This window comes from Scylla paramamosain, chromosome 14, assembly GCF_035594125.1.
Source record: "Scylla paramamosain isolate STU-SP2022 chromosome 14, ASM3559412v1, whole genome shotgun sequence".
NCBI lineage: Eukaryota > Metazoa > Arthropoda > Malacostraca > Decapoda > Portunidae > Scylla > Scylla paramamosain.
In genome coordinates, this window is record NC_087164.1 from 26,200,561 (window position 1) to 26,228,267 (window position 27,707).

General features: G+C 41.9%; 2 protein-coding genes across 37 annotated transcripts in view; one reads left to right on the top strand and one right to left on the bottom strand.

Moving 5' to 3' along the window:
- LOC135107087 (calpain-9-like) overlaps positions 1 to 6,681 on the top strand; it is a 96,611-nt gene extending 89,930 nt beyond the window's left edge. For all 3 annotated transcript variants that reach the window (XM_064016719.1, XM_064016720.1, XM_064016721.1), the window contains 4 exons: positions 715 to 842; positions 1,898 to 2,090; positions 2,525 to 2,580; positions 2,782 to 6,681. In XM_064016719.1, coding sequence (XP_063872789.1) covers positions 715 to 842; positions 1,898 to 2,090; positions 2,525 to 2,580; positions 2,782 to 2,808 — 404 coding nt within the window. In that variant the 3' untranslated portion in view covers positions 2,809 to 6,681. The remainder of the gene's footprint in view (positions 1 to 714; positions 843 to 1,897; positions 2,091 to 2,524; positions 2,581 to 2,781) is intronic.
- The window catches only part of LOC135107088 (microtubule-associated protein 4-like), a 493,319-nt gene that overhangs the window by 178,392 nt on the left and 287,220 nt on the right, over positions 1 to 27,707 (bottom strand). For 13 of the 34 annotated variants that reach the window (XM_064016728.1, XM_064016724.1, XM_064016722.1 and 10 more), the window contains 2 exons: positions 1,272 to 1,353; positions 683 to 835 (listed from right to left, as the gene is read on the bottom strand). The gene's annotated coding sequence lies outside the window, so the exon portion shown is untranslated. Of the gene's footprint in view, positions 1 to 682; positions 836 to 1,271; positions 1,354 to 11,064; positions 11,338 to 15,945; positions 16,016 to 20,514; positions 21,034 to 21,890; positions 21,968 to 26,872; positions 26,889 to 27,707 lie in introns of those variants that run through there. The other 21 variants (XM_064016741.1, XM_064016736.1, XM_064016738.1 and 18 more) reach the window with 6 other exon arrangements.

The following is a 27,707-nucleotide window of genomic DNA, read 5'->3' on the forward strand; positions in this document are numbered from 1 at the left end:
TGTATTTGTTATTCTATTTATTTTTTTCAGAAATTAAATGAGGGTTGGTTTGGTTTGATAAATCCACGTGACAGCGAATATAGTGTGCAACAAAGAAACAGGAGAGGTGATGAAAATTGCTGGGGATATTTTGTTATTTCGCCATAGTGACGCCAGACTTTTCCCTCTTTTTCTCAGCTTTTTTTTTCAGCCTCTCGTCAACTTTATTGTTTCCCTCTCACGGGAGGGATGCGGGATAGGGTACGCTTTTCAACCCTAAATGAATTCAAGCTATGGGTGCATATTCTTCGATACATGCTAATAGGATTTACTGCTAATAGGATTTACTGCTGCCTTAAACAGTCAAATTCTTAAGCATCTATTAACTCAAACTTCTTTCTAATGGCCAGCTTTAAGTGACATTTAGTCATTCTCACTAAGGAGCGTTATTGAAGCTTTTTCTTAAAGTTTAGATATTATAGCCATTCCAATAAGCTTGGCATAATTTATGAAATATTTCAAGAAAATCATGACATGAATACGCAACGTTTAGACCCCACAAATGATGCTGTTAAAACATTCCTCTTTATAAAGCCATGAATATGCAATGTTCCCATTTCTCATCTAACTCGAATTAGCTTTCACTTCATCAAGGAGACAAGACAGACACACGCTTCCCTGTCATTAAGTCACTTATACTTACAACTGCTGGCAAATGTGGGCGTTTTCTTCCAGAGTTCCTCGTGGAGAAGCCGACGCTGGAGTTGGTGAAGAGCGTCATCATGCTGCGAGACTACAACATCAGCGGGCGGGTGGCGCTGGTCGATCTTCCAGGGCTCCTGCTAATGCTCCAGTTCTGGAAGGTAAGAGCAATGACCTGGTGAGGCCGGGAAGCCTGATGGCGTCGCCCTACTTAATGTTGCCTCAAAGGGAACCCGAGTGTCCATTTACAGAAGGAAGAAATCATAAACATTAAATACCTGATACGAATCTCACTGTAAATAATATTCAAAGAGAGAAAACCGCATTCTAACGCAACATATTCAGCAAGACTCGTGAACCAGACATTTACACCCTGAACTATAGGTCATGGACTGAAAAAAAAAAAAAAAGAGATCCTAAGTGGCCTTTGCTATTTTATTCCCCATGGAAGCGGCGAGGAACGCATATAAAACTCATTGGTGAGTATTTTTTCCGCCCTGTGGTTGGCGAGGGACATACACAAGTATATTTCCCAAGCGGGCAGTGATGCATGGCGCGGCGCGTGAGTAAACTCCTTAACCTTTACTTACTTCAGCCCCCTCAGGACAATTTCCTCTTCTTTACTTCCCCCACGGAGGTACCTGGCTTGTGCAGTGCGCAGGGAGTTGTTGCCTGTGTTGGAAGGAGGAGCATTACGGAATGGAAAGACGTGTTCCCGAGACACTTCGCTGATCGGCACCACCACCTTCTGATTAAGTTAAATGTTTTACATGTACAGATGGACTATTGAACATTTTTTTTTTTTTTTTTTTTTTTTTTTTAAGAGGGGCACTGGCTAACGGCAACAAACAATTGAAAAAAGGCCTACTTGATTGCCAGTCCCCAAAGAGGTGTGTTTAGAGGGAATGTTTTTTTTTTTTTCTTTCAGTTTTGCTGTGCTTACAAAAATTATTTTCCACATGCTGGGAGTTTTCTGGGAAAGTAACTTTATCCGAACACCCAAGAGGTATAAATATAGTGTGAATATAAGCCTCTCTCTCTCTCTCTCTCTCTCTCTCTCTCTCTCTCTCTCTCTCTCTCTCTCTCTCTCTCTCTCTCTCTCTGAGCCAACTTAAAAGTATTCCCTCCCCAAAAAAAAATATAAAAAGAAACCATGTTGTACCAATCCTATCAGAAATTTACAATATCATATGATTTTTCTTCTCTTTTTCCTCAGACTGCATTTCTTAAATTTGATCGAAGCCATTCAGGCAAGACCTCCTCCTACCACCTGCGGCCGGCACTGTGGGAGGCGGGGGTGACTGTGTCTAACAAGGTGCTGGAGTGTCTCGTCTTAAGGTTCGCCAAAAATCGCATTCTCACCTCGGAGGCGTTCTTAATGGCTCTTGTCAGGCTGCACCTCGCCCACGGTAAGTGCCTTGTGGCTTGACCTTTGGCTGCTATTTGGTACATCCTTCCTTAATTACTCATCACTCAGACATCTTTACTCATTCGACAGCCACCTCAAATCTTAATACTTGGAAGAAATTGCAGAATCTATTCTTTTTAATCTTCTTTCTTGTAGATGCTTGTAAAGATTTCATGCATTACTTCTGGTGCTCTTCACTGTTTCGTATCGCAGTGAAAGGGTTAAGCCAACTAAGCTCGGACGGACGTGGAGAAATTATGCAAAAATTTTAGTGATTGACTCTTCTTTTCTCTCCTGCGTGTGTATCTACCTATTCATATATCTATCTATTTACGGTGCACAAGCAAACTCACCCACCCACACACACACGTCAGGTATGATCCTATGGCGGGTAACTATCATTCTACGTATTGACGCACAAACTCTCCTCCCCAGAGCGCTACCACAGCATAGACACCAAAATGAAGGGGAACCCGCTTTCCTTAGAAGAGGTAAGCGTGTATAGACAGCACTTTCTCTTCAACAGAAAAATATGTACTTAGATTTACCTTTCAAAGTACAGTTCTCAACATTTATTGATCTATATCTTAAAGCCAGAGGTAGACACTAAATGAAATAAAGGCCACAGTTTAATCTTTCTACTACGGTTCTGTCCATGCAAGTCACTCAGTCTCGTTTTCTCCGACCCGCAGATGATCCTCATGACAACATATTCCTGAGCGACAACACACGGAGGAAATGTAAGGAAGAGAGAAGACTGAGACCACGAAAGAGGATGAAAACTAAAAAAAAAAAAAGTTGAAAGCGTAAAGGAGGAGGAAGAAGAGGAGAAGGAGGAGAGTGAGAGGGAAGATAGGGAAAAAAAGAATACTTAATGTTTTCCTCTCCTTTCCGAGCACCACTTGGCCACAGCGTCGCTCCTAAATCTCGGCAAACCCATCCGATCCCAAGCCCTTCTCGGGGAAACGTGAACCCATGAATGTATGTAAGGTGAAGTGCTGCGATTCCACTCCAGCCAAGCCCCGCATGCCTCCACATACTCCCTCGTTTAGATAATGGAAACAATACCAACATTCTACGGCTCAGCGAGTGAAGTGTATCTGGAATTTCTATACACCTCAAGGACAGGGTGCTTGAAATATATAAATCAAAATGCACTTAAAATTACATAATACTGTCTAAAAAAAATGTGATACGATATTTACTACAAATCTTATTGGAAAACATAAGAAAATAAGGGAAGTTGCAAGAAGCCATCAGGACTACACTCGGCAGTCCCTATATGAAAACATATCTACCTATTTCCACCTATCATCCCCATTCATAAACTTGTCTAATCTTTTAACTCTAATGCCTCAGCACTAGCAACCTCATTACAGAGTCCATTCCACTCCTATGCCACTCTAGAAAGATGGGCTCGTCATAAAACATAGCAAGCAAGGCACAGATATCCTTCCTAGTCACCGAGGAGAGAAAAAAGTAGGTGGTTTAAACAACATAATTCTTCCATAAGTCCTCCGTGACCTTCGCCAGCCTGCAAATCTCGTAACCTTGGACTAATCCCCTTTCCTCTTTCCAAACGGCTTATACATACAAACATTTAAGAATTCTTTCTACACAGCAGCGCGGGGAAGGGAAGTTTTTGGGCCAGCGAGACTTTGGAAGGAAACCATACCTCGCGAAAATCGGAATCGGATTAGACTCACGGAAACGCTGAATGTTTGTTGCTTTAGCGGCTCCTGTACCATCAAGAGGAGACGTTAGAAGAGAAACCAACGTGCACAGTTCTCAGTTAAGGTCCGGACACTAAGCCAGCTAACACCCAACAGTGAGGTGGATAAGGTAGTCATGTTAATTAATGCGATGGGACTTTCTTGTTTTGAAAATATACACGTGAAGCGAGTGTGCCAAATGCGAAGAGGTGGAGGAGACATCAACGTACAGGGTTCTCAGTTAAGGTCCGGACACAAAGCCAGCTAACGCCCAACTATGAGGTGGATAAGGCAGTTATGCTAATATGATGAGGATCTTCTGTTGTGAAAATATATATGTTAAACAAGTGTGCCAGATGCAAAGGGGAATTATTATCCAAGCTAAGGATGCCTGTAATTCCATCCCTAAATGATTGCATTCTCCTCCACAGCATCCCACCTTCAAATAACCGTGACCATAATTAGACGCCCATAGGTGAATTGCTGAAGTATTTTCGAGAGAGAGAGAGAGAGAGAGAGAGAGAGAGAGAGAGAGAGAGAAAGGGGGGAGCTTGAGGGGTATCCGTGCTAGCCCGTTAAGAACATCGGTAAGTAAATGAACAACTTTGTGTGTACCTGTTGTTAATACCTGCCAAGCTTTACACTCTCAGTCAACTACTATTTATGTGGCGCTAGTTGTGTTGAACGACGTTGGTTCGTTAATTTAAACTTTTGATAATATTCTGAAGCTTCTCTCCTCGCTGTGTACATAATTTCACGGGTAAACAACGAAGTGATGCTGTTTATAACCAAAGCTACTTATTTTTTTTTCTTTCAAAATGATCGCCTAACGTGTATCAGAAAAAAAAAATTACATCACTAGAGGAAAAAAACATCCCTACATAATCAATGGCTGTCTGTTGAAAGCCGAAAAAAATAAATAGAAAACACGATAGCTCTCCAATTAAGGGGCATCTTATGACTGACCCTCTTGACCACTGGCACCCTGGCACTCGACTCCAACCAGACCATTTCACCCCCAGAACGTCCTGTGGCACCTTCTTGCCCCTTATCATTCTCTACCATCGCACCCATCCATACCTCGGACCCTCCTATATCCCCTACCTCCCTCCCCGCTCTCCAACCACCCAACCCTCTGCCCACCGCTCCTCATCTGCATCATCGATATTCCCAAGGTTCCCCCACGCCCCCGCCTTGCCACGGGAAAGGCAATTTCAACTCCTTTGACAAGACCCTAATTGGATGTGACGTTGATTATCATTGTTGTTGTTGTTGTTGATGTTATTGTTGGTAGTGGTGGTGGTGATTTTTAGCATCGGAATTAGCTATTTTTGTTATTACTACTGTGGTCATTATTTTTATCACTATTATTATTACTACTGATACTACTACACCATCACCCACAACAACAACAGCATCACATTTACCACCATCACCACCACAGCCCTTACCATCAAGAGAGAGAGAGAATATGGCAAGCCGTAAACAGTGACTTTTCTCGCTCTTCTTCGAATACAATGTAAAAGGCACGAGAAAAACCAAGAGCTATTAGTGAAAAATTTAGAGGACAGCTCTTGGCCACGAAAACCCGCAGGTCTGCACTTCTGAGGGTTGAAAACAAATATCGGTGTGAATTTGCGGCCTGTGCTGAGCCTTCCTTGTGTGTGTGTGTGTGTGTGTGTGTGTGTGTGTGTGTGTGTGTGTGTGTGTGTGTGTGTGTGTGTGTGTGTGTGTGTGTGTGTGTAGAAAAGGTGTTCCTCCATTTTATAAAGCAAATTTGTGACTGATTACGAATAATGAAGTTTGATTCTCTCTCTCTCTCTCTCTCTCTCTCTCTCTCTCTCTCTCTCTCTCTCTCTCTCTCTCTCTCTCTCTCTCTCTCTCTCTCTCTCTCTTCTCTCTTCTCCTCTCTCTCTCTCTCTCTCTCTCTCTCTCTCTCTCTCTCTCTCTCTGGGTCGGCTACTCACGGAGAGAATATCGAATACGTACAAGTGTTACCAGGAAGGAAAGAAGTAAAAGCAATGTCTGAAAAGTCTTTAAAGCAATTCAATGTGAAGCTAAAGATTTTCAAGAAAACACTCCCCCACCCACTCGGCGATATTAAAACAGAAAAGCCAAGTATATCCAGAAAATTAGGCTCATACATAGTTTTCTTTTTTTATTCTGTGTTTTAGTCTTGTGTTCGTCTCCTGAAGGGCAAGTTAGTATTACAGGTACTCAGGAATTTAGTGGAGGCCGCCCTGACACTGCCAAAATCTCCCAGTAGAGCGGATCACTGGACGGCGCCCGCTCAGACTCAGATGCCCTTGTGTGAGGGGCAGAGGCGTGATAAGTGCTGTACGTGCCCCAGTCGACGCCTTACTTCGCCTTCAGCAGCGATAAAAGGGAAAATATCGTTGTTTGTGTTTTCTTTCTCTCAAAACAATAGCGGAAATCAAAGAAAGTTTTTTTTTTATTCCCCGCCTAAAAAATTTGCGGACGAGAGAAAATATCGTTTTTCCCTTTTTTTCTTTTTCAGTTTCAAAATATTAGCGGAAAAAGGTAAAATATCGTTTTGCTTATTTTCTCTTCCCCGTCTCAAAAATACGGTGTAGAATATAAATAATTTTATTTCCACCAAGAGGACTTTTTTAAATATTCTTTTATAATGTAGTACAGATGATTTTATTTAACAAGCTTTAATATAGCGGTGCAAAACCAAAGAGGATAATAATATATTTTTTTTCGTCTTCCATATCAAACGTTTCTATTGCTTTTCTTTATTTTTTTTTTCTTTTACCTCTCCATTATATCACGTATATTCGTCACCCGTGTTCCACCTCCCGACAGGTTGGTGTTCGATCTTGTATATATGAAACTATAAAGTCTAGTTCAAAGGCATCGTGTATTTAATTAACCATTGTTTTTCCTCCCTTGACATCCTCGTGTGGTCTTGGTGTGTGGGAGGGACAAAGCTCAGTGCCCCTCTTTCCGCCTCGGGTTTTCAAGCAGCGAGGGACGCACTGCTCTCGACACACAGACAGTCTCGCCCTCGCGCTGCCCGGACTGGCTTTGATAATTGCCTGCTTTCTTTATCATTGTATCTCCTCTGTGTTGTCGCAGTGCTTCGTGGATATGACAGGTGAGTCTTATAGATTATGCTGTTCATGTTAGGGTGTCACTGTTGTTGTCATTATTATTAATAGAACATAACCAATTATTATTTTTAACGATAAGTAACTAAATAAATTAATAAAAGCAAGGATGTTAGAAAGATAATTAGATACATATAGAAAGTGAAAGGGTGATAACGAGAGAGAGAGAGAGAGAGAGAGAGAGAGAGAGAGAGAGAGAGAGAGAGAGAGAGAGAGAGAGAGAGAGAGAGAGAGAGAGAGAGAGAGAGAATAATAAAGACAGACACACCGACAAAGAAATACAGCCAAGATAAAAATGGAAATAAAATGTTGCACACTACCGTCGTGCTGAAGGCTGAAGGGTCACTGAAGCCAAGCCTTTCAAACTATTAATTCGGTTATATATCTAGACATTTTTCATCACCCGTCTAGTCCACGCTTCAGCTTTTACGCAAAACACATTGACAAACATGCAATACTTTCCTTGAAATGTAACGTCACTTCAGCCTTCAGCCTTCACACATCGCTGTTTGAATTGCGTCAGTGTTTCATCAATGTTTGCCAGTGATTAAGTTCCCTCAATTAAATAACTCGACAGTGCTTATGTTATCTCCCCTCACCAGCTTCACCAAGGCTCGTATTCAGAAACGCTTTGCTCTCTCACCACGTATGTTTTCAGAGACCACAGAGAAGATCAGCCAGGTTTTCAAGATTGTTTCTCCTGTTAATAAAGTACAACGTTTATTAATCTGTCTCCAGAACCATAAAAATATTCTCAAAACCCATGCCACTTCAACAAGAGCACTTTCAAAGTTGTGGAGGTGCGGCGCAGAAGTGTTTCAGAATATGGTCAGAAACAGCAAAGGTCTTTCCTGCGTCCTGCGTTCACTTCACTCCCTTCCCTTCTGGCTTTTAATATACGTAGATTCTTTCGCCATCAAAGTCGCATCATCTTACTTCGGCTCACCTCAAGTTCCTCGGCTGACAAAACTTTGGGATAACTGAGATTCTTCCCCGCAGATTCCATATACCGAAGGTCTCCCTTGATTCAAACAAACACCACGCGCCCACCTACATACATGCGACTCTGAGAGGCGCCCACGCATGTCAGCTTACATGTTTTCGCGTGTATGCATCTGTGCTCTCCCTCTCTCTCTCTCTCTCTCTCTCTGTAGCACCAGTCATCATGGTAAACGCAAACAATGGTTGCAGTGTTGTCCATCTACCCACGTACACACACACACACACACCTTATCGATCGAATTGTGCAAAAGTCTCTCTCTCTCTCTCTCTCTCTCTCTCTCTCTCTCTCTCTCTCTCTCTCTCTCTCTCTCTCTCATCATCATTCAACCATGCGCAACGGAGAGAAAAGATGACCACATATGAGAGAGAGAGAGAGAGAGAGAGAGAGAGAGAGAGAGAGAGAGAGAGAGAGAGAGAGAGAGAGAGAGAGCGCGTGTGGGTGGCAGGAAAGCAGAGACAAACACAGGAACACATAATTATATCCTTAGAGCGAATGACATAAGGGGGACACGAAATGAGCATGAGAGTGACGAGCCAAGATGAGGCGGTAGTGTGACCGTCAGGGGGGTGACATAATAAGTGTGTCAAGACGTGTAGCGGGGAGACGATGACACGAAGCTGCGGGGAGGTGAACTACAGGGGGGGAGGCGAGGTTCAGAGGTTCAATGAGGACTGAAGCAGGGGTGTGTGAGACTCGTGTGGGTAATGGCAAGTGGAGTAAAGGAAAGATCTGGAGCTGTTAGGGTTGTAGTTATCCATTTAGTAATATTTGAAAATGGTAATTCTGTTCTTTTTTCTGTCCGTCTATTTGAAGCGGATACCACGCCCAGTAATTGGATGATTCTAAAGCTGTTAGTGCGATTATGCAAGTAATAGTAAGTGTGGTGTAAGGACTAAGGAGGATAGAAAAACAATGATTGAAAATGGTGATCCTGTTTCTTCCTGTCTATCTATTTAAGGCTGATACAAGATGCTGTAATTGAAGAATTTTAAGGCTGATACAAGATGCTGTAATTGGAGGATTTTAAGACTGTGTTAGGGCTGTAGTTATGCAAATGGCGAATTAGTATATGTGATGCGAGAAAGATAGAAAAAGCAATAATTGAAAATCGTAATTCTGTCTGTTTATCCATCCGTCTACTTGCAGACTGATATCTTCAACTGCGGACAAATTTACATAAAATTATAAATAGGGATAATAGGTGGATAAAAGTTGGTGAGATTCGTACAGAAGCTGCCACGTGTCGACTTTTTAGTGTGTTTTTTTTTTATATGATGTTCTTAGAAAACCTCAGTATACTAGCTTTTACACACTACATCATTCCTCAAACCATACAAGAGAAAATAAATTAAATAAAACGGTATCAAAGACTTACACTAACCCCAACATATTCTCTGTAAAGCGCCCTCTTCTTTCAGCGCGAATGCTTTATATTGCATCGAAAAACGACACTCGCCTCATATGGTGCAGCAATACTATTACTATGCGATAATTAATCACCCCAGCATGGCTCAATATGTGAAGCGTGGCGTCATAATAGAGTTGCCGTATTATTATTCATTAATCTGTAATAACTGGGACATTAGAATGGGAGAGGCAGGAAACAGGCAAGTCATGTGATTATCCCAACACTCAGACACATTAGTGAGATTATAATGACAGAATCTATCAGCAAAGGTCCTAATAGCTACACACACACACACACACACACACACACACACACATTCTCGGAAACAAAAACTCTTGAATACATCACCGGAATTAAAAACCAACTCACCTTATTTTAATTAGTGATCTCTTGTTTTCATGCAAGACCCTCAGCCAGAAAGAGAGGAGGAGGAGGAGGGAGGTCAAGGAGGTGGAAAAGTGTCGAGGAGGACTGGAGTGGAAACTGAGGGAAGGAAGGGGAGGAAGACACGAGTAGTTGGAGGAGAGTGGCAGGAGAAGAGGGAAGGTGAGTAGAAGAGAGGAGAGGAGAGAAAGGAGAGGAGAGGAGAGGAGAGGAGAGGAAAGAGAGAAGAGAAAAGAGAGAAAAGAGAGAAAAGAGAAGAGAGAGAAGAGAAGAGAGAGAGACGCCCACCACATCAACATGAAAACCTTGTAAACAACCTCCCACTTTCGCCCACGCATTCTCGTCAAACCTTCAATAGTAAAAATCATGAAGCCCAATGAGTAATATATATATTTTTTTTATCATTATGGTATCCTTTAAATTTCTTATCCTTCAAAGACTGGACCAAACAATGAGCATAATATAATTCATTTCGTGGTATAATATACTTTGAACGAGCCAACCAATAATAGCCAGCGTCTGAATTGAAGCTCAATCACCACTCAGGCCAAAGTTTAGTTCATTACGCTTTGTTGACTTCTGAACCTTATATAGAATTAATACGGGACACAAGAATAGCGAGTATCAGAATCAAGTCAACTCTGAGTCATCTTATATTCTTAAACCTTTTGTCTGCTATGAATGAATGAAAATGTTGTATTGCAGACTTACGAGTAAATTTCAAAGTATATGTTTTATAGCAAAAGAATGGAATAGTTAAAATATCCCAGTCTTTGTTGCCTTGCCTTACCTCAGCACACACAGTACTGTTATTTAGAGTCATTACCAGACAAGCAGCAAAAAAGTGAATTATGGGGCGACTCAATCTTCTGGCGTCTGCTGTCTCGTCTCGTCTTGGCTTCGGACACTGTCTAACGTTACTCAAATGAACCAAACAGTGAGTCAGTAGCAGCTGAGGAATTAAGGACCATTTCCTAATCACGGTCCTGGAAATATGGAAGTTAGACACACTCATTAAGAAAAGTTACATAACACTCATCCATACTGAACGCTATCCACTGCATGCGACGCCTTTCACCCCGCCCCGCCCTGACCCCCACCCGGCCTCGCAGCGAACAGTGAGACAAAGGTTTGCTAGCCAGCCGGGAGCCGAACAGCGCCGCGCTAACGATATGTCAACAAACCTCGGCCTCTAAGTCTCCGTGAGGGTCGTCATGATTATTGCAGCAGTGCTAAGCCTCTCCCCTGGTCCCACGCGGCGCCCTTACGTGCACTAAGGAAGCTGCCCGCAGAGAGAGAGAGAGAGAGAGAGAGAGAGACAGAGAGACTGTTACCCTGTTGACGTAGAACCGCGCCTCTGAAAGCCTCTCCATCAGTCACGCTTCACGATACACGCGCTCGCTCCTTCACTGCTTTCCCAGAGTCAAAGGAAGCTACTTGTGGCCTACACTTCTTTCAGGGGAAGCGGAGAACGTAGGCAGTGGACTCAACCATCATTTTTTCCCTTTTCATAGTTGTTCATGTGGTGGTGGTGGTGTGGTAGTAGTGGTAGTGTTCATTTTCTTTTTTTTACGCTCAAGAGAAGCAGACCAGGTGCAAGAAATGTTCTGGAAAAAAAAAAAAAAAAAAGGATCTGCTTATTGTGATTGTAAATGTGGTGGAAGAAGTGATGTCAGTCAGTGTGGTGGTGGTGAGGGAAGACAGCGGAGGAGACGATGATATAAGATGGGGGGAAAAAAAAAGCGATGAAGAGAAGAGTGGGTGTTTTTAATTACGGGGTCCTTGTTAGTTACCTTTACATCATGGCTTCTGTACCCACCCCCCTCTCTCTCTATCTTTTTTTTTTCCACAACCCCTCCCCCTCTACCTCTTCTGGGCCCTCGTACTCTTTGAAGTCTCCTGTCCTTTGTTTTTTTCCTCTACTCTTCCCCGCAGAGCAGTCATATCTTATTTTTTCACCAACCCCGTAAAGCTTGTGTCTAGACGCCGGGTGAAATACGTCGGGAGTTCTTGGTACCTCATACATTCCTCCGGTGCTTTTAGTTTCTCCTTGAATTAATAAATCACATATGATATACAGCGTTATGTTCCTTCGAGTTGCTTTCACAGACGCATATTCTTAAACGCTTTGCTCTCTCATCACGACGATTTTCAAAGGCCAAATAGATAAGCTCTCGGAACGTCATTTGTTACTTTCACAGGCTCCTTAAACGCTTTGCTCTCGTCATCACGATTTTCAAAGGCCGAGAGAATGATAAGCCGGGTTTTTATGGGTGTCTTACCAAATCAGTAATATAGAACTTCTGCTAATCTATCCCCGGTGTCATGGAAACACCCTTGGAAGCCATTATGAATTCTATGAGAGCCTGTTCAAAGTAGTGGAAGTAAAGCCCAAAGGTGTTTCAGAATACAGTCCATATCATCATAGTGAAGTGATATGAAACGAGGGATAAAGTGGAGGCGCGCTTCATTCCACCTACGTAACGCGGGCAGGTTGAAAAATAACCTGCAGTCATTCATCAAAACATATTTACACGTGTTCATTCAAAAAAAGAAAAAGCCGAACACAAACGAGTGAAGTCTCGCGCAGCTCCACCAGATCCACACACACTCCTCGCCATAAATCCCTGCCACTAACAAGCGCAAAAGTAACCATATTTGATTTACACCGAATTTTACCGCAAACCTGACGTGGCGCGCAACCTTTCCAGTGATTTATCTCGCTGGGAAAAACACAAGACCTACGTATTTTGCGATTCTGTAACAAGAAATCGCATCTAACTACACAGATAAAGACGTTAACATCCGATTATCTCACCACAATATACACACACATGCATCGCGCTCAGGTAAGAGGCAATAACAGTTGTTGCCTGCAGCCTGATTGCCACGAGCACCGCTATTCTGCGCCAGGGGTAGAGAAACACAGCATTGCATTTACTTGCCAGCCTGAGATGCTCCGCGATTACTCTCCTGACGGATCATTACCTCCAGCGCTTCACCTCGCGTATCATACATCGATATTACGAGAGAGAGAGAGAGAGAGAGAGAGAGAGAGAGAGAGAGAGAGAGAGAGAGAGAGAGAGAGAGAGAGAGAGAGAGAGAGAGAATCTTGAGTATTGGTAAATATAATGCACTTGAGTTTGAATTAAAATATTTACTAATGATGCATGCAGTATAAATAGAGTATAATCATTATTTTTAGTATTTTTAGTAAATATTATTTTAGTATTTTTAGTTAATAATTTACTAGTATCTCTTAAAATTGTACGATTCCATTTGATACATACTTCAGTTCACAAGGGTCATTTTAATGCGGTCGTTTCTATATTCAAGACACTTAAAACACACAGTAATGATACTTTCCCTCCCCCCACAGCATTCACCGTACGACCCGAAGCCACATCACTTTAAATATCCTTCCCAGCAGCGTGGAGAAGCCCTTAAGACATTCACAGATCAATAAGCGGCATGACTGTTCGATAACTCCACGCACACCAAACCACTACGGCCACATTAGTAATCGGTCATCCACGATCTTTTCCAGGACACAGAGAACCACTTCATCAGGACTGGGATAACAACGCCTCTTCCTTTACCGCGTGACCATCGAATATCGCCTAAGCGCTTACGTGGCAGGTAATCACGAACCTTCGAGCTGCCGTTAATTATGGAGATTGCAGTGGAGGCCAAGAGGAAATAACTCGTAACCAACGCGACGCCTGCTTGCCACCCAGCTTAAGACGCAGCGAATTACGAGCGCTCCAATGGCTAGTTTTATTAAATGCTGAACCTTGAGGTCAATAAGTCACAATTTATAGAAGTGAAAGCTATAGAACACTTTTTTTTTCTAATATCCAAGAGAGGAGAGCATAATGGAGACTAGATTGTTACCATGATTCCAATGGCCGGTTTTATTAAATACTGTGACTTTCTCCCGATTCTAGGTGCAGGAAATATGGGGATAAGAGACTGATCGTAAAAGATGTCCCTCACAATTATGACTCACTATTAGAAATTAGGTTAAGATGTTCACATACCTACCAAGACTGTTTGCAGCGCATTTATAATCACATTACATAATTCAAAAAGGTTTAATAGGTAGGATATACTCGATTTGCGCGTCAAAATTGCATCTTTCTAACATGCCAAAGAAGAACCTCATCATTCTTCATTAGTTAAAAAACAACAAAAAGGAAACGAGTCTACAAAAGTTGTGTTCTATTCTTCCCCTGAAAGCGCAAGCATATAATGGCACAGGTGTGTGTGTGTGTGTGTGTGTGTGTGTGTGTGTGTGTGTGTGTGTGTGTGTGTGTGTGTGTGTGTGTGTTGGGACGCAGGTAGCACTCAGGGAACAAGAAGACGCAGCGTTGGGCCACAGCTGCGTGGTATCTTGTCCCAGGAGCCCAGCCAGGAGAATAATGGGAAAGTTTACCTGTGCCAGAGCAAAAACTCCATTTCCCAAACTCTCCGGGGCCCAGATACCTAACCATCCACCTCGCAGCGGCACTGGGAGCGACCCCTCTGTTGGGCCGCCAAGACTGCCCAGGAGCGAAAGCCAATGTCTTGGGAACCATTTCATCTGGCCCCTGGAGAGACAGTCAAGAGTCGAGGGGCGTTCTTTTTGCTTGGGTTGTCAGGTGTTCATGGCGCGTTAAGGCCTCACTGTCAGCACCAGGAGGAAGGAAGGTATCGCGCAGCCTTCTCAATATAAAAGGTAGTGCGAGACTGACTTCCTTAAGAGGCTTAGAGCAAGTATAAATAAGATCATGTTCCGAATACGTAAAGGTGTATTGTAATTTCTCTCTCTCTCTCTCTCTCTCTCTCTCTCTCTCTCTCTCTCTCTCTCTCTCTCTGTGTGTGTGCGTGATGCGACTTACGTTTGCTTAAAATAACAAACTTTATTTTTATCGCCACAACTTGTGTCTTGTTACTATCACTTTACCAGCACAACAGCGGAAAGCAGAATGAGAAAAGCGCATCTGAAGTACTTGAAACAGGAGAGACGCGCGAAGAAGGGAGAAGTGGGGGAAAGAAAGCGTTCATTAGGAGGGAGGGAAAGAACGTATGGGGAGGAAACTCTGGTGTGTAGATGTCAAGAGGCACGTGTGAAATATAAAGGAAGTGCCTGGCTGTCCAAGAAGGAATAAAGGGATACTCTACGAAGAGAAGAAAAGGAAGAGATAAAGGCAAATAGACAAGGCAGAACACACAAACAACACACCAATCTTTTCCCACACGAGACAAGAGGCACGTATGAAGTTTAGAGGAAATGCCTGGCCGTCCAAGAAGGAATTAAGGGATACTACACGAAGAAGACAAATAAACAGATAGAGAAAGGCAGATAGACGAGAGAAACACACACACACACACACACTACATCAAGCAAAACAAGAGGCACACATGAAATTCTGACTATCTGGGAAGGAAAAAGGAAGAAAAGAAACAGATATATAAAGATAGACTAGCTTGGGCACTCAGCAACCCAGCCACCCACACTAACACACATCAATAATCGATTTTTCATAAGGAACAACAACACGATTCTTTACCCCACAAGCCTTCAAGAAAAAGAAAAAGACACCACATATCAAAGCAGTCACACCTCGCACAATGTAAGCTGCCGCCTCCATTACTGCATCATTCAAATATTAACATAAACTTATCCCCATCACACCTAACGAGGCAAACCTTTGTCATCTGCTTCGTAAACGGGTCAAGGGAACTTCATAGCCGGAGCGAGACGGCGAGACAAGTTTTTTAATGACACGAGAGCTGGGATCCGGTTCTGGTGTGAAGAGAAGAGCACTATGCAGGAGGTAAGACTGTTCCTAAAGGCATAGGTTCACTAACAGGTGTAGATGACTAAAGGCTGAGTGGATGGCTTCTCAATATTTACATTTAAAGTGAAGGAGGTTGTAAAGCAGGTGGTGAGATTAAACCTTAAAGGTGTAACCATAATATTAATACAGGTAATGCTCATTTAGAAATAAAAAATAAAAAAGTTACTTGCAGTACATAACAAAAAAAGTTGGAATATATGAATCACACATAAATCAGGAAATCATGTAACTTGCATATTCATGTTTTATTCGAGTGCTGTGTGTGTGTGTGTGTGTGTGTGTGTGTGTGTGTGTGTGTGTGTGTGTGTGTGTGTGTGTGTGTGTAGCTGCATTGGAGGGAAAGATTCACCTTTAAAGCCAGAACCTGTTTACCTTGATTGTATTTCCTCCTTCCTAGACCAGACTGCTCACTTTCCCTAACGCTTTTTACTGTTCTCCTTGAAAAAAAATAAATAAATATTTACAAAATGTCCTAAGATCACAAATAGAAAAAAAAAAAAACGTTATTTTATTACTAACTAAACACTTGGCACCAAACATGTAAGCAACACACATACCAAAGCAGCAACACAGCCTCGAGCCATTACCTAGAAACAAATTGACCCGCTCATCGCTACGTGCAATGTTTTGTTCCCGGTAATTCTCGTAACTAGAATCCCCACAGTGAAAAATGAATGCAATGAGATGAATAATATAAATTTCATCCACGCATCATTCACAACCCCACCCAGACCTAAAATAAACGCACTTAATGAAACTAATGCAATAGATACAAGATTGCAAAGATAAAGCACACACAAATGCATTCCAGTGTCCAGGATACAAGTTTGCTATGCTTGACGTGTAAAAACTTCATGCTTTGACTTAAATCTTATTCCTAAAACTACGTCATTTATTTAACATTATTTTTTTTCTGTACAATTCACCTTCTGTTTTTCCATCTGAACACCACTTGCTCACACTCGACACATACCAGACTAGTGAGCATCTAACACAGCAGCGATAGAAGCTCAGATGGAAAACTAAGAATTGTGTAGAAATATGAACGGAAAATAACAGAGGAATAAGATATAAGGCAGATTGCAAGATTTTTTGAGGTGATCTTTATATTCACATACAGAGAATTGCTGACTTTCCGTATTTAACAGGGATTCCTTTAAATGCGCGTAAAACAACGATTTTTATTAAATGCTGTAGCGTCGAGAGAGAGAGAGAGAGAGAGAGAGAGAGAGAGAGAGAGAGAGAGAGAGAGAGAGAGAGAGTCGCCTCGTCTAATATCATCAGTACAGTTTGGCATAATCTATCGACAAAAGTGCACTGACGTAAGCATGAAGGCAGGAGCACTTTATGCTTTCACGAAATGTAAATAACATACATTTCCCCTCAGTAAACATATTTGCAACTGTGGGCTGGATTACAAACCCTAGTCTCCCTCGTGATAGTGAAAAACTTTTTGCTTCCATTTATCCGATTTCACTGCTATAAACTTTCACGATATTGGGAATTGTATCTTGCTTTCCTTCCCCGCAGCTGCACTTCCTCTCGTCTCCTAAATCTTGCCTTACCATTATCGAGACCAAGGTGAACGAAACAAACTAAACAAACTATTCACTTTTTTTTTCTTATATTCCTGTCTGCTATTTCTGTTTTAATTACCAGTTTCCCGCCATACACAACAGAATTGCGTGTGTGTGTAGACCAATACAGAACCTGCTTTGTTATTGTCACTCTGCCGGTTCGTGCGTTTTGCTTGCGGCAGTTTCGTATATTGTCACACTATTCTGTAGCGGAAGCCTCAACGTTGCAGTGTAAAGGGAAATTTAAATGAAAGCGTATATCTTTATTTTCTAGGCAATTGAGTGGACTGGTTATCAGTATTGTATTTAATACCTGCCACATTCATATCAGCGCATCTAAAACTTTTATCAAATCATTATCATACATCATAGTTCATTAAACTTTGGTATGCTAGATATTCAACACGTACTGTATAGCACTCATGCGATGATCGGCTCAGTTTTAAGAAGCGCTGGTCTTTCCGTGCCCCTCCTTCATAGCGTATCAACAAAATAAATCATAAAACTCTCTTCGATGGGACTTCCTATTGTTATCCTCTTGGCAGCTGCGTTGCTCATGTCTTCGTTTTCATCATCCTATTATACGTGGTTCTCTATGCCCTTCCTTCCCTTACCTTACGCAATTTATAAAGCTCCCTTCCAAACTTGGGGCGGATCCAACTCGGCCCAAACTCGGCCCATTACCAATTCTGGCTTTCATAAATTACCTGTGACGCTGCCTTCAAAACCAATTCGTCCCGTTTGAAAGATAAACCTTCCCTTTGTAGATTGCTGAATGCACCACGAAGATTTAGTTAAGATAGGCACTGGAAGACGGGCGGCGAGGTTCAGGGATGAAACATGTAGGCGCGTGGGTGTGTGTGGGTGGGAAACAATATAGATGTACGCGATTCCAAGTATATTCACTAAGTTAACACCAGAATGTATATTTCATCAGGAACTTTTGCTGCAGGAATGTCAGATTATTGCGAGAACTCTTTAACCGACGCCCACACAGCTCGTCCGTGAATCAGCGAAAGACAACGACTGTTGTTTTTCTGTTCACATTTGTATCATGGTCACCAGAACAACAGCAAGCGTGCCACGAAAGTAAGGAAGCATTACAAGCACGGAAGCACTACAAGTACAACCACAAAACAAACAAGTTATTATCCATCATTGCTCTGTATATGCCAGTAATACTTCATAAATAAACCCTGATATTAAACATCTATAGCTCAAACATCCTTCAATTTCTTATATACTTAGTACATAAATTAGTACATATAAATTAATGCATATATGATCAAAACTACCACCCATCTGTACATACTAGTAATACTTTACAAGTAGACTCATGGAGCGACATATTCTTGTTTACACTGGCGTCAGGTGTTCCCGCGCCGCCCACTCTTATTAGTGGATGTTGTGGTAACACGCTAAATTAGACACAAATTAGTATGACGAAGATTACGGTATGCATAATTATCGTCCTGTTGATCAATTTGTCAGCCTCTCTCTGCTCTAACTCGGCAATGGACGGTGGTGCAAAAGTAGGATTTTGTTTTCTTTTTTGCTAGGGTTGGTGCGTGTTATGATAGGAGGGCAAGCCTGTGTTTATAAGGCCATGGGTTTTCTAAGGACTATTTTTCAAAGGCCACACGAGTAATGAGTCGTACGCCCATCACTTTCCCTCAACGGTACAGAGGAGGTAGGATTGCTAAGTGGTCCATATCATGACTGAACTCTGCTTCCTGTTTGTTGAACGGTAAATGGATATAACACCAGGCAAAGCCAATATGTAAGTGACACCTGAAGTCATTTCCTGCAGTGTGCGTGTGGTTGATTTCTGATGCTTTTATTGAGCCTCTTTACTCTTCGCCATTGCAGTGGTATTGGTTGGAACAAGTGAAGGATTAAGACACACTTTGAATTGTAATCATCTACTTAAAGGTGACAGCATGTTTCTTTTCGTTCATATTATATTTTGGCCCTAAAAATCCCATGTAATGTACTCCAGTGTCACGACAAGCAATGAGTTTCGTGTTCATCTTTTGTTCCTTCCCTGGATTGTAATTCAAACTTGGGAGCTTCCTGTCCCCGCCCCATCCTTCAAGCAGCACGCTGGGTGACACTTGTAGCGCGCTATTATTATTATTATCATTATTATTCTCCTTAAACATTATCCTTTCTACAGTCTATTGTTCCTGGGTTCTCTTATTCCCCCTCGCTCTGTCTGGACATTAGCTTGGAGTATAACAACTCTTTCATGTATTGTGTTGTCTTTCTTATCAAATAATCATATCACAGCGTCTCCAGAATCTTAATGGGCTGTCAAAACCGCCTCTGTTTCGTCGTGGAGTGTCGGAGTGAGTAATTATTATTGTTGTACATCTTCAGTAGGAAATTGTGTGTACGTCAATCACAAGACATGTTTCAGCTTCGCTCCTTGAAAGGTTTGTGAACAGAATAGTAACGGGTTATCCTCACCTCCCTCTGTGATCACTGGCTGAACCATGATCCTGTTTGACAGAGGCATTTTTGGTCCGTTCATCACTAACATTGGCCCGCGCTTTTGACAAGGGAAAAATGTGACCCCCTGAATAACTGACACATTCCTCTCTCTCTCTCTCTCTCTCTCTCTCTCTCTCTCTCTCTCTCTCTCTCTCTACTCTTAGTAGAGAAGAAACAGAGGAAAAGCGCGCTGAAGACAGTTCAGGTTCTTCGGCCACGTTATGGGAAGAGAGGGTACAGAACATCTGATAGAAGGGAGGAGATAGAGGAAAATTTATTGAAGCTGACATGTGGAAGAATGACGCCAGCACAGTTGATACGAGCTACGCAAGACAGAGGAGGGCAGATCCGTGGTTGCCGAGGTGATGGGGTATAGTATAGCACAGTGGTAATATCAGATAAACAACGGCAGCAACGGCGGTGAGGCAGCGACGTTCAGGGAGAGCTGAGGGAGGAGTAATGTTAACGTGAGATGACACGTGCTGAGGGCACGTGCACCTCAGAGGCCTTTCAAGGAGAACTTCACGGAGAGGCTTTCTTTGATGACCTGATCGCCCCTAGCAGGTAGTAATGGTCTTCCTGAAGTACCTGCCAGCCCACTCAGTCTACCAGGTTAACAGGACCGACTGTAGAAGCACCCTGATCCTTCCCTTATCAGAAGCTGAAAGACCGTTGGATTCTCACTTGTGGGTCATATTACATTGGAAATTTATACATGGATTCTCAGTTTCCATCGATTTCCTAAACTTATTGAGTCTTCTACCTCGGTGAAGAATAAAAAGGCCAATTTTGCACCTGAAGAGTGTAGAGAGGTTGAACATAATGGTGGTAATAATATAAAAGGTTACTCTTATCTGAACAGCACCATCTATGTAGTCTTTTCATGTATTCAGTGCTTTTCATTGTACAAGATGAATCAAAATAGAGATAAAAGTAATAATAACAGAGGGTTGCTCTTGACTAAACATCACCATCAAGCTCCCCCATGTATTCAGTGCCTTGGCGTCGCACGGAGAGAACCACCAGCAAATTCCGGTGATAAAATGGTATTGCTCATAACATGACGACGGCGGGGAGACTCCTCTAATGACAATTCGCGCGCCAGAGAACTTCACGGGATTCATGGTCACGAGTTGTTTCAGCTTTCACCAGTTATCAGTAAAGATGCGTACTAATGCAACCAAGTTAACGCTCGTGAGGGTGTCAGGAAGCTGGATTCATTTCCCTCTCAGTATATCCTCACGTCTCCCTTCCACTGTAGTAGCATCGAAAGACGTGTCTCTCTACAGTCGCTCTCATCCATGCGAGTGATTCTGCCCGTCGTGAAAGGTGTCGGCACTGCAGTAGCCAGACGAAAGGTGTCGGCACTGCAGTAGCGAGACGAAAGCTTCTAGTTGGGTGGAGAAGTCATCACGAGTTTTTGGGCCGCGGGATTTATGTGGTGGTGGTGGTGGTGGCAGTGGTATCGTCGTGGTACATTGTGCTACCGATACGTGCGAGATTTTTTATTCATTCCTTTTAACAGCGACACCATTCGCCAGAGCCATCCGTCACAGCCATGAACATCACTTAGATCTCTCCTCTCCTCTTTACATCAAACGTCCTCCATCAAATAACTGGTAAGAGTACAAGATCAAGCCAGTCTATCTATGCGTCGCCCACCGTAACCCCACAATGCCTAGGGACATCTCGCTTGTGTCTGTTTTCAAATAAACGCCTCCCTTCCTTTCCTCTCGACCAAATTTCCTTCATCAAACAACAGATAAGAGCACACAAGCAAGAGGCCTTCGTAACCCACAACCCCTATGGAAGGTCTTCAGGATAGCCTTGCCCCTCTAAGCCTCGCCCGGCAAACCGTAAGTCCCAGCAGGTCATCTCAACTATGCTAAGAACTTGTCTAGATTCCTCAATATACCAACTTCTCTCGCGTGCCTAGCGCTGTAATGTATCCCGTCTTTTAGCTGTGGGTGATTAACTCCGACTGTCTGTCTCTCTCTGTCTCTCTCTCTCTGACTCACTCTCTCTCTGACTCATTAAATTTATGAATCTATAATATTCATGATCCTGTAATATATTCAAATGTAATGATGATGATGATGATGATGATGAGGGGGAGGAGGAAGAGGAAGAGGAAGAGGATTACTACGACGATAATACAGGTAATAATAAAAACATAGGCATTGACATTATAAAAAAAAAAATATATAATGAGATCATATTCATATACATTACAATAAAAATAGTTACCGTGTTGACATATTACTGATGCTCATAATTACAACAGTGGATGAAGATGTGGAGGTAATACCATGTTTCATCCACACACTGCCACTGCCGTCCGCCATGATGGTTGGCTGTCAACAAACCCTGCTGGTGAATCTCTGGTGAAATTCCGGGTTTTTAAGGCATTTACGAGTGATTGCATGCCCAACACCCCACCATGAAGTTATAGAGGTACGGCCGAGTGATGCAAACTGCTTGATAAGACAGTGGATTTTAAGAAATGAAAGCTTGAATATCTGTGGCCTACCATCCAATAGCATTCGGCCAGGAATCCTACGTCAGTGTTGTTGGTGACGTCAGAGCCACGTCACTGATAAGAAGCCATGAATGACTCAGGTGAAGCCCAAAGTGAAGCAAATAAAGGTTCAAGTGAAACTGAGTTATCTGGAAGCCACAGTGATGGTGAATATGTTTTGAACGAGCTTTTGTGCTTCGTGCAGTTTCATATTCACAGATCTACCCGAAATAATATTGCTGAAGTGGTGTTACGCCACTTTAGTGAACCTGAGATAACTGTTGCGAAGGAAATACTTGTCTATAAGTACGATGAACTGATTAGTCACAAAATTAAAAAGAGGCGTAATGTACCCGGTAAAACGAAAAGTGAGTCTACTGTGGATGACATCCTGACAGTTATGATGGAGCTGGATGGCAAAGAAGTATCTACATCCTTCGTAGCTAAAGACTTGAACCGACTGCCGAAATGTGATCCAAAAGACATTGATCCTTACGCTAATCACCAGCTGATAATGGCTCTCCAAGAAAGGGTGCACCGTTTGGAGGATAATATGAGTGAAGCAAAGGCTGAAATAATCTGCAATCAAGATGCAGTGAGACGTATAAAAAACACACAAGAAGAAATGGAGACTGTTGTCACAAATCTAGTTGCAGAACCACCCTCTTATGCTGGTGTCACATCTGGTAACAGCCTACCCAGAGGATGCAGCAGAAATAATTTATCACAGAGAGATCTTTGTAGAAGGCATTATACGCAGTCGGAGACAGAGGATGAACCATCAGGACGGGATGATGAAGCTGTTAGTCAACTTCAGGAAGCAAGTGTTGGCCTGAATAATGGAATGTCCGATGGTGATGCTGCAACGGCAAATGGTGACGCTGAACCAAGAGTGAGCGGTGTCGACGATGGCGGAGACCGTGACAGTGATACTTCACGTGTGGTGACTGGAGGGCGTGGTGACGACGAGGTTGGTAGCGAGCAACACGGCGTCGATGCAACGCGCGGTGGTGATGGTGGTGGTCTTGGATCGTCGTCTGGGAATGGAAGTGTCTCAAGAGATGGGGCGTTGCCGCTTCGGGGTACCGGCGCTCCAAGAACGGTTGGCGCTCATAGGAACGGTAATCCATGGATAACAGTGGGACCTAACGGCAAGCCTGTCAAATCAAACCCCCCTCGACAGCCTGGAGGAGGATTCCTGCCCCGCCATGTAGGGGAAAATCCCAGGCAGGGCGGCAGGCGGCGTGTGCAGGGTAGTGCGACCAGTAACATGTTTAAGGGCGCGCCACCCCCAAGGAGGGATTTTTTTCTCTCGCGAGTTGTGAGTAACACTGATGATCAGGTTATAAAGGATTATATAAGAGACAAGGGAATCAATGATTTTGAATTGCAGTTAGTATCTAATGAACATTCCATATTTAAATCATATAAGCTATCAGTTTCTGTGGGAGACAAAATTAAAGTGTTGTCACCTGATATTTGGCCTCAAGGCGTTTGTGTTGAAAAGTGGAGAAATAGGAATTAATGTTTTTGTACAATTTCATGAAAATGGAAGACAGTAGAAATTTAACGTGTGTTTCATATAATTGTGAATATGCAGATGATTTAAGGGCACCGTTCCTAAGTGAGCTTTATAATCAAAGTGATTTTTTTTTAATCCAGGAGCATGGTTTGTTTATGAGTCAGCTTGATTGGTTTTATGGAGTGGGTGAGGGTGTGAATGTGCACGGGGTCAGCGCCATGGAGGAGGGTCGGCTGGTGCGGGGTAGGCCGCACGGCGGAGCAGCCATCCTGTGGCGTGACTCCAAGCGGTTTCGTGTCACTCCTGTACCTTATGAATCCAAACGATTGTGTGCTGTTCGAGTTCATTTACCAGAACAAACGGGTTTGGTGATATGTGTATATATGCCCTGTGATGATCAAAGAAGTGACCAAAATGTGAATGAATATGTAAATATACTGAGTGATATAGCAGTTCTTAGTCTTAGTAATGATATAGATTTTATATTAGTAGGTGGTGATTTTAATACTGATTTTAGCCGTGTTACGCCCCAGACACGGGCCTTTGTTAAATTTATCGATGAGTACAGGTTTTATTGTTGTGATAATGATGCCTTATCCACAGTTGCTTATACTTATTGCAGTAAAGGAAATAATTTTAAATCCCTGATAGATCATTTTTTGATATCAGACAATATATCTAACTTCCTTCAGACTTATACTACTATTGATTCTGTAAACAATCCATCAGACCATATAGCTATAAAGTGTGTTTTAGATGTTACTATTTCTTATAATGTGGAAAATATTGAGCATGAGACCTTCGAGCGCATATGTTGGCATAAGGCAAATACTGAGGATATATTAAGGTATAAAGAGTTAGTCACTGGATATCTGTTAAATGTTCCCCTACCGGAAGATATGTTAATGTGTAGAAATAATATGTGCACCCAGCATGAAATGGAAATAGCAGCATTTTATGATCATATCACCAATGCACTTATAAAGGCAAGTAAAGAGTGTATACCAAGGACAAATTGTGGGAGAGTTAAGAAAATTGTGCCAGGCTGGAATGATTGTGTTGAGGGTTATTTTCGCACTGCTTTGTTTTGGCACAGGTTATGGGTAGACAGTGAACGACCTCAGCAAGGTCTCATTGCCGAAATACGCCGTACAACACGTAAATGTTATCACCAAGCACGCAAGATGGTTATAAAGCAAGAAGAGTTAATAACTACAGAGAAATTAGCTGAGAGTTTGCAGGCTAGTGCTTCTGGTAGACAGTTTTGGAGATCTGTAAGAAACAAGGGAAAACAGAAGAAAAAAACGCCTAAGGCAGTTGATGGAAAACATTGTCCTAAAGATATAGCTGATTTATTTAAAGGAAAGTTTGAAGAGCTTTACAACAGTACCTCATACGATACAAATGAGATGGATAGCTTAAAATCTGCCATCAACAGTGTAATTTCTTGTCAGAAAAATAGTAATGAAAGTATACTCTTGATTACGCCTGATGAGGTGCGTCAAGCACTGCGGAGAGTGAGGCCTGGAAAGGGAGAAGGTGAGGGTGACCTGATGTCTGACCATCTCATACATGCTGGTGATGTGTTATACGGACACTTGTCTGTACTGTTTTCAGCCATGTTGAGGCACGGTTTCTCTCCCCACAGCATGATGAAAGGGGTTATGATACCGCTTCCTAAAGGTCGTTGGGCAAATCTTAATACCAGTGAAAATTACAGAGCGATTACTCTTAGTAGTTTGATGAGTAAAATACTGGATAATATTGTATTGATGAGAGAAAGGGATAAACTATTGACCAATGATTTGCAGTTTGGGTTCAAAGAAGGAACATCCTCTACTATGTGTACAGCAATGGTGAGAGAAACTGTGTCTTATTATGTATCTAAAGGTACAACTGTTTATGGGTTTACTTTAGATGCAAGCAAGGCTTTCGACAGAGTTAATTATTGCAAATTATTTGATATTCTATTGAAACGTAATGTATGTCCTCTTATATGTAGATTATTGTTAAACATGTACGTAAATCAAAAACTAAGCGTAAGATGGAATGACTTACTGTCTAGTACATTTAAAGTGAGTAATGGAGTCAAACAAGGTGGTGTGATCTCTCCTATACTGTATTGTGTTTATGTAGACGGGTTACTCACGGAATTGCGAGACTCTGGCGTTGGCTGCTACATGGGTGGCACCTATGCAGGAGCCTTCGGGTTTGCTGATGACCTAAAAGGTCTAGCACCAAGTGTTTTTGCTCTCAAGAAGATGATAAGCATCTGTGTAGATTATGCATCGAGATATGACATTGTGTATAACGAAAAGAAAAGCAAATTAATAGTTTTCCACGGTAATAAAAGAAGTAATATAATTCCTAATGTAGAAATTAATGGTAAAACTATTGATATTATGGAGGAAATTGTACACCTGGGAAATGTTTTAGGAAGAAATATTTTTAAATGTGATACTTCTAAATGTGTGACTGATTTTTATCGACAATGTAATTCATTTTTATCCCGTTTTAAGGGTGGACTGTCACATGTAAGAAATACTTTGTTTTTTAAATATTGTTCTAGTTTTTATGGTAGTCAACTTTTAAATGTGTGTGATGGTAGCATGGAAGCGGTGTACCGAGCGTGGAGGGTTGCAGTGCGTCGAGTGTGGAAGCTGCCCTGGACCACACACTGTAGTCTGCTTCCTCACATTGCTAATGTTATGCCCCCAGAAATGTGGTTCGCAAAACGGGAGATTGCTTTTATAAACCAAATATTAACATCAGACAATATGGTTATAAGAACAATAGGAAGAATGGGGGTTTATGGAAGACATTCAATAATGGGCAGTAATGTAAGATATCTTTCATACAAATTTAATATGAATATTGGAGACATCAATAAGGTTTGGACGCAGCTGCAGTGTGACCAGTACGAACTTGCACGGACTGGTGCACAAATTCGTGAATTGTGTTTGATGAGGGATAGATGTGATACCACAATCTTAGATGTAAGGGAAACTAAGATGTTGATTGATGCTTTGTGCACCGAGTGACGTCGGATTCAGTATGATATTGTCTAATTTAGTATAAATTTATGTCTTTTTTTTTTAATAATTAAATGAAATGTTTTTCTTTCTTTTAGTTTTAGTATGTATTTTAGTTTGTGTACACATCTTGTGTGAATAAAGAATATTGAATTGAACTAGAATTCCTGTTCCTGTAATTAATGAACAATATATAAAGATAGATCATTACTGCACTTGTTTATACACTCGTCTCTTCCCCACACACGAGGAATGAGGAAAGGGGGAGAAACAAATGGAAAAAAAAAATGAAAACAGAAAAGATAAATAAGAGTTAAAGGAAACAAGAGGAAGCGTTTAGCGGAGTTGAGCACACGTAACTACATAGTGCAAAAACGTGAATGAAAATGTTGGGAGAAAACTGTACGAGATATATATACTCGACAAAATGTAGTATTGCAGAGAACACCATCAGAGGAAAAAAAAGGGAGGGATACGCTGTAACAATAGATGAAGGGCATTGAAGAATGGTAACAAAAATATAGAGCGAAAGGAAAAACATGTTAAGGAAAAAAATATATATATAGACTGAATACTTTGAAAATGCAGGTACGTGTGTGTAAGTCTGTGCGTGTAGAATCGGGGAGCTGGAATAGTGATGTGCATGATTCTGGCGCTGGGTGATGGATGGATTTGAGAACAGGATCATGCAAAAGAAGACGAGATTAACCAAGAAATACGCATAAGTGACGTTCATGGCTCAGACGGAGATTGATGGATGAGTATGTGGATAAGTTAAAAAGAAAAAAAAATGAAAATAACCAAAAGAGCGACTGGAGATTCAATGTAAAGGAAGGTACCAGAAATGTTACACAATTTTGGCATCTTCAAAAGTGTAAAATATGAAGGGAAAACTAGACTAGACTAGAAAAACTGTTCCTCAGATTTACAGAGGAACAAAAAGATTAAGCAGAGGATGAATAATAATATGAAAGACTAAACAGGACAATTTA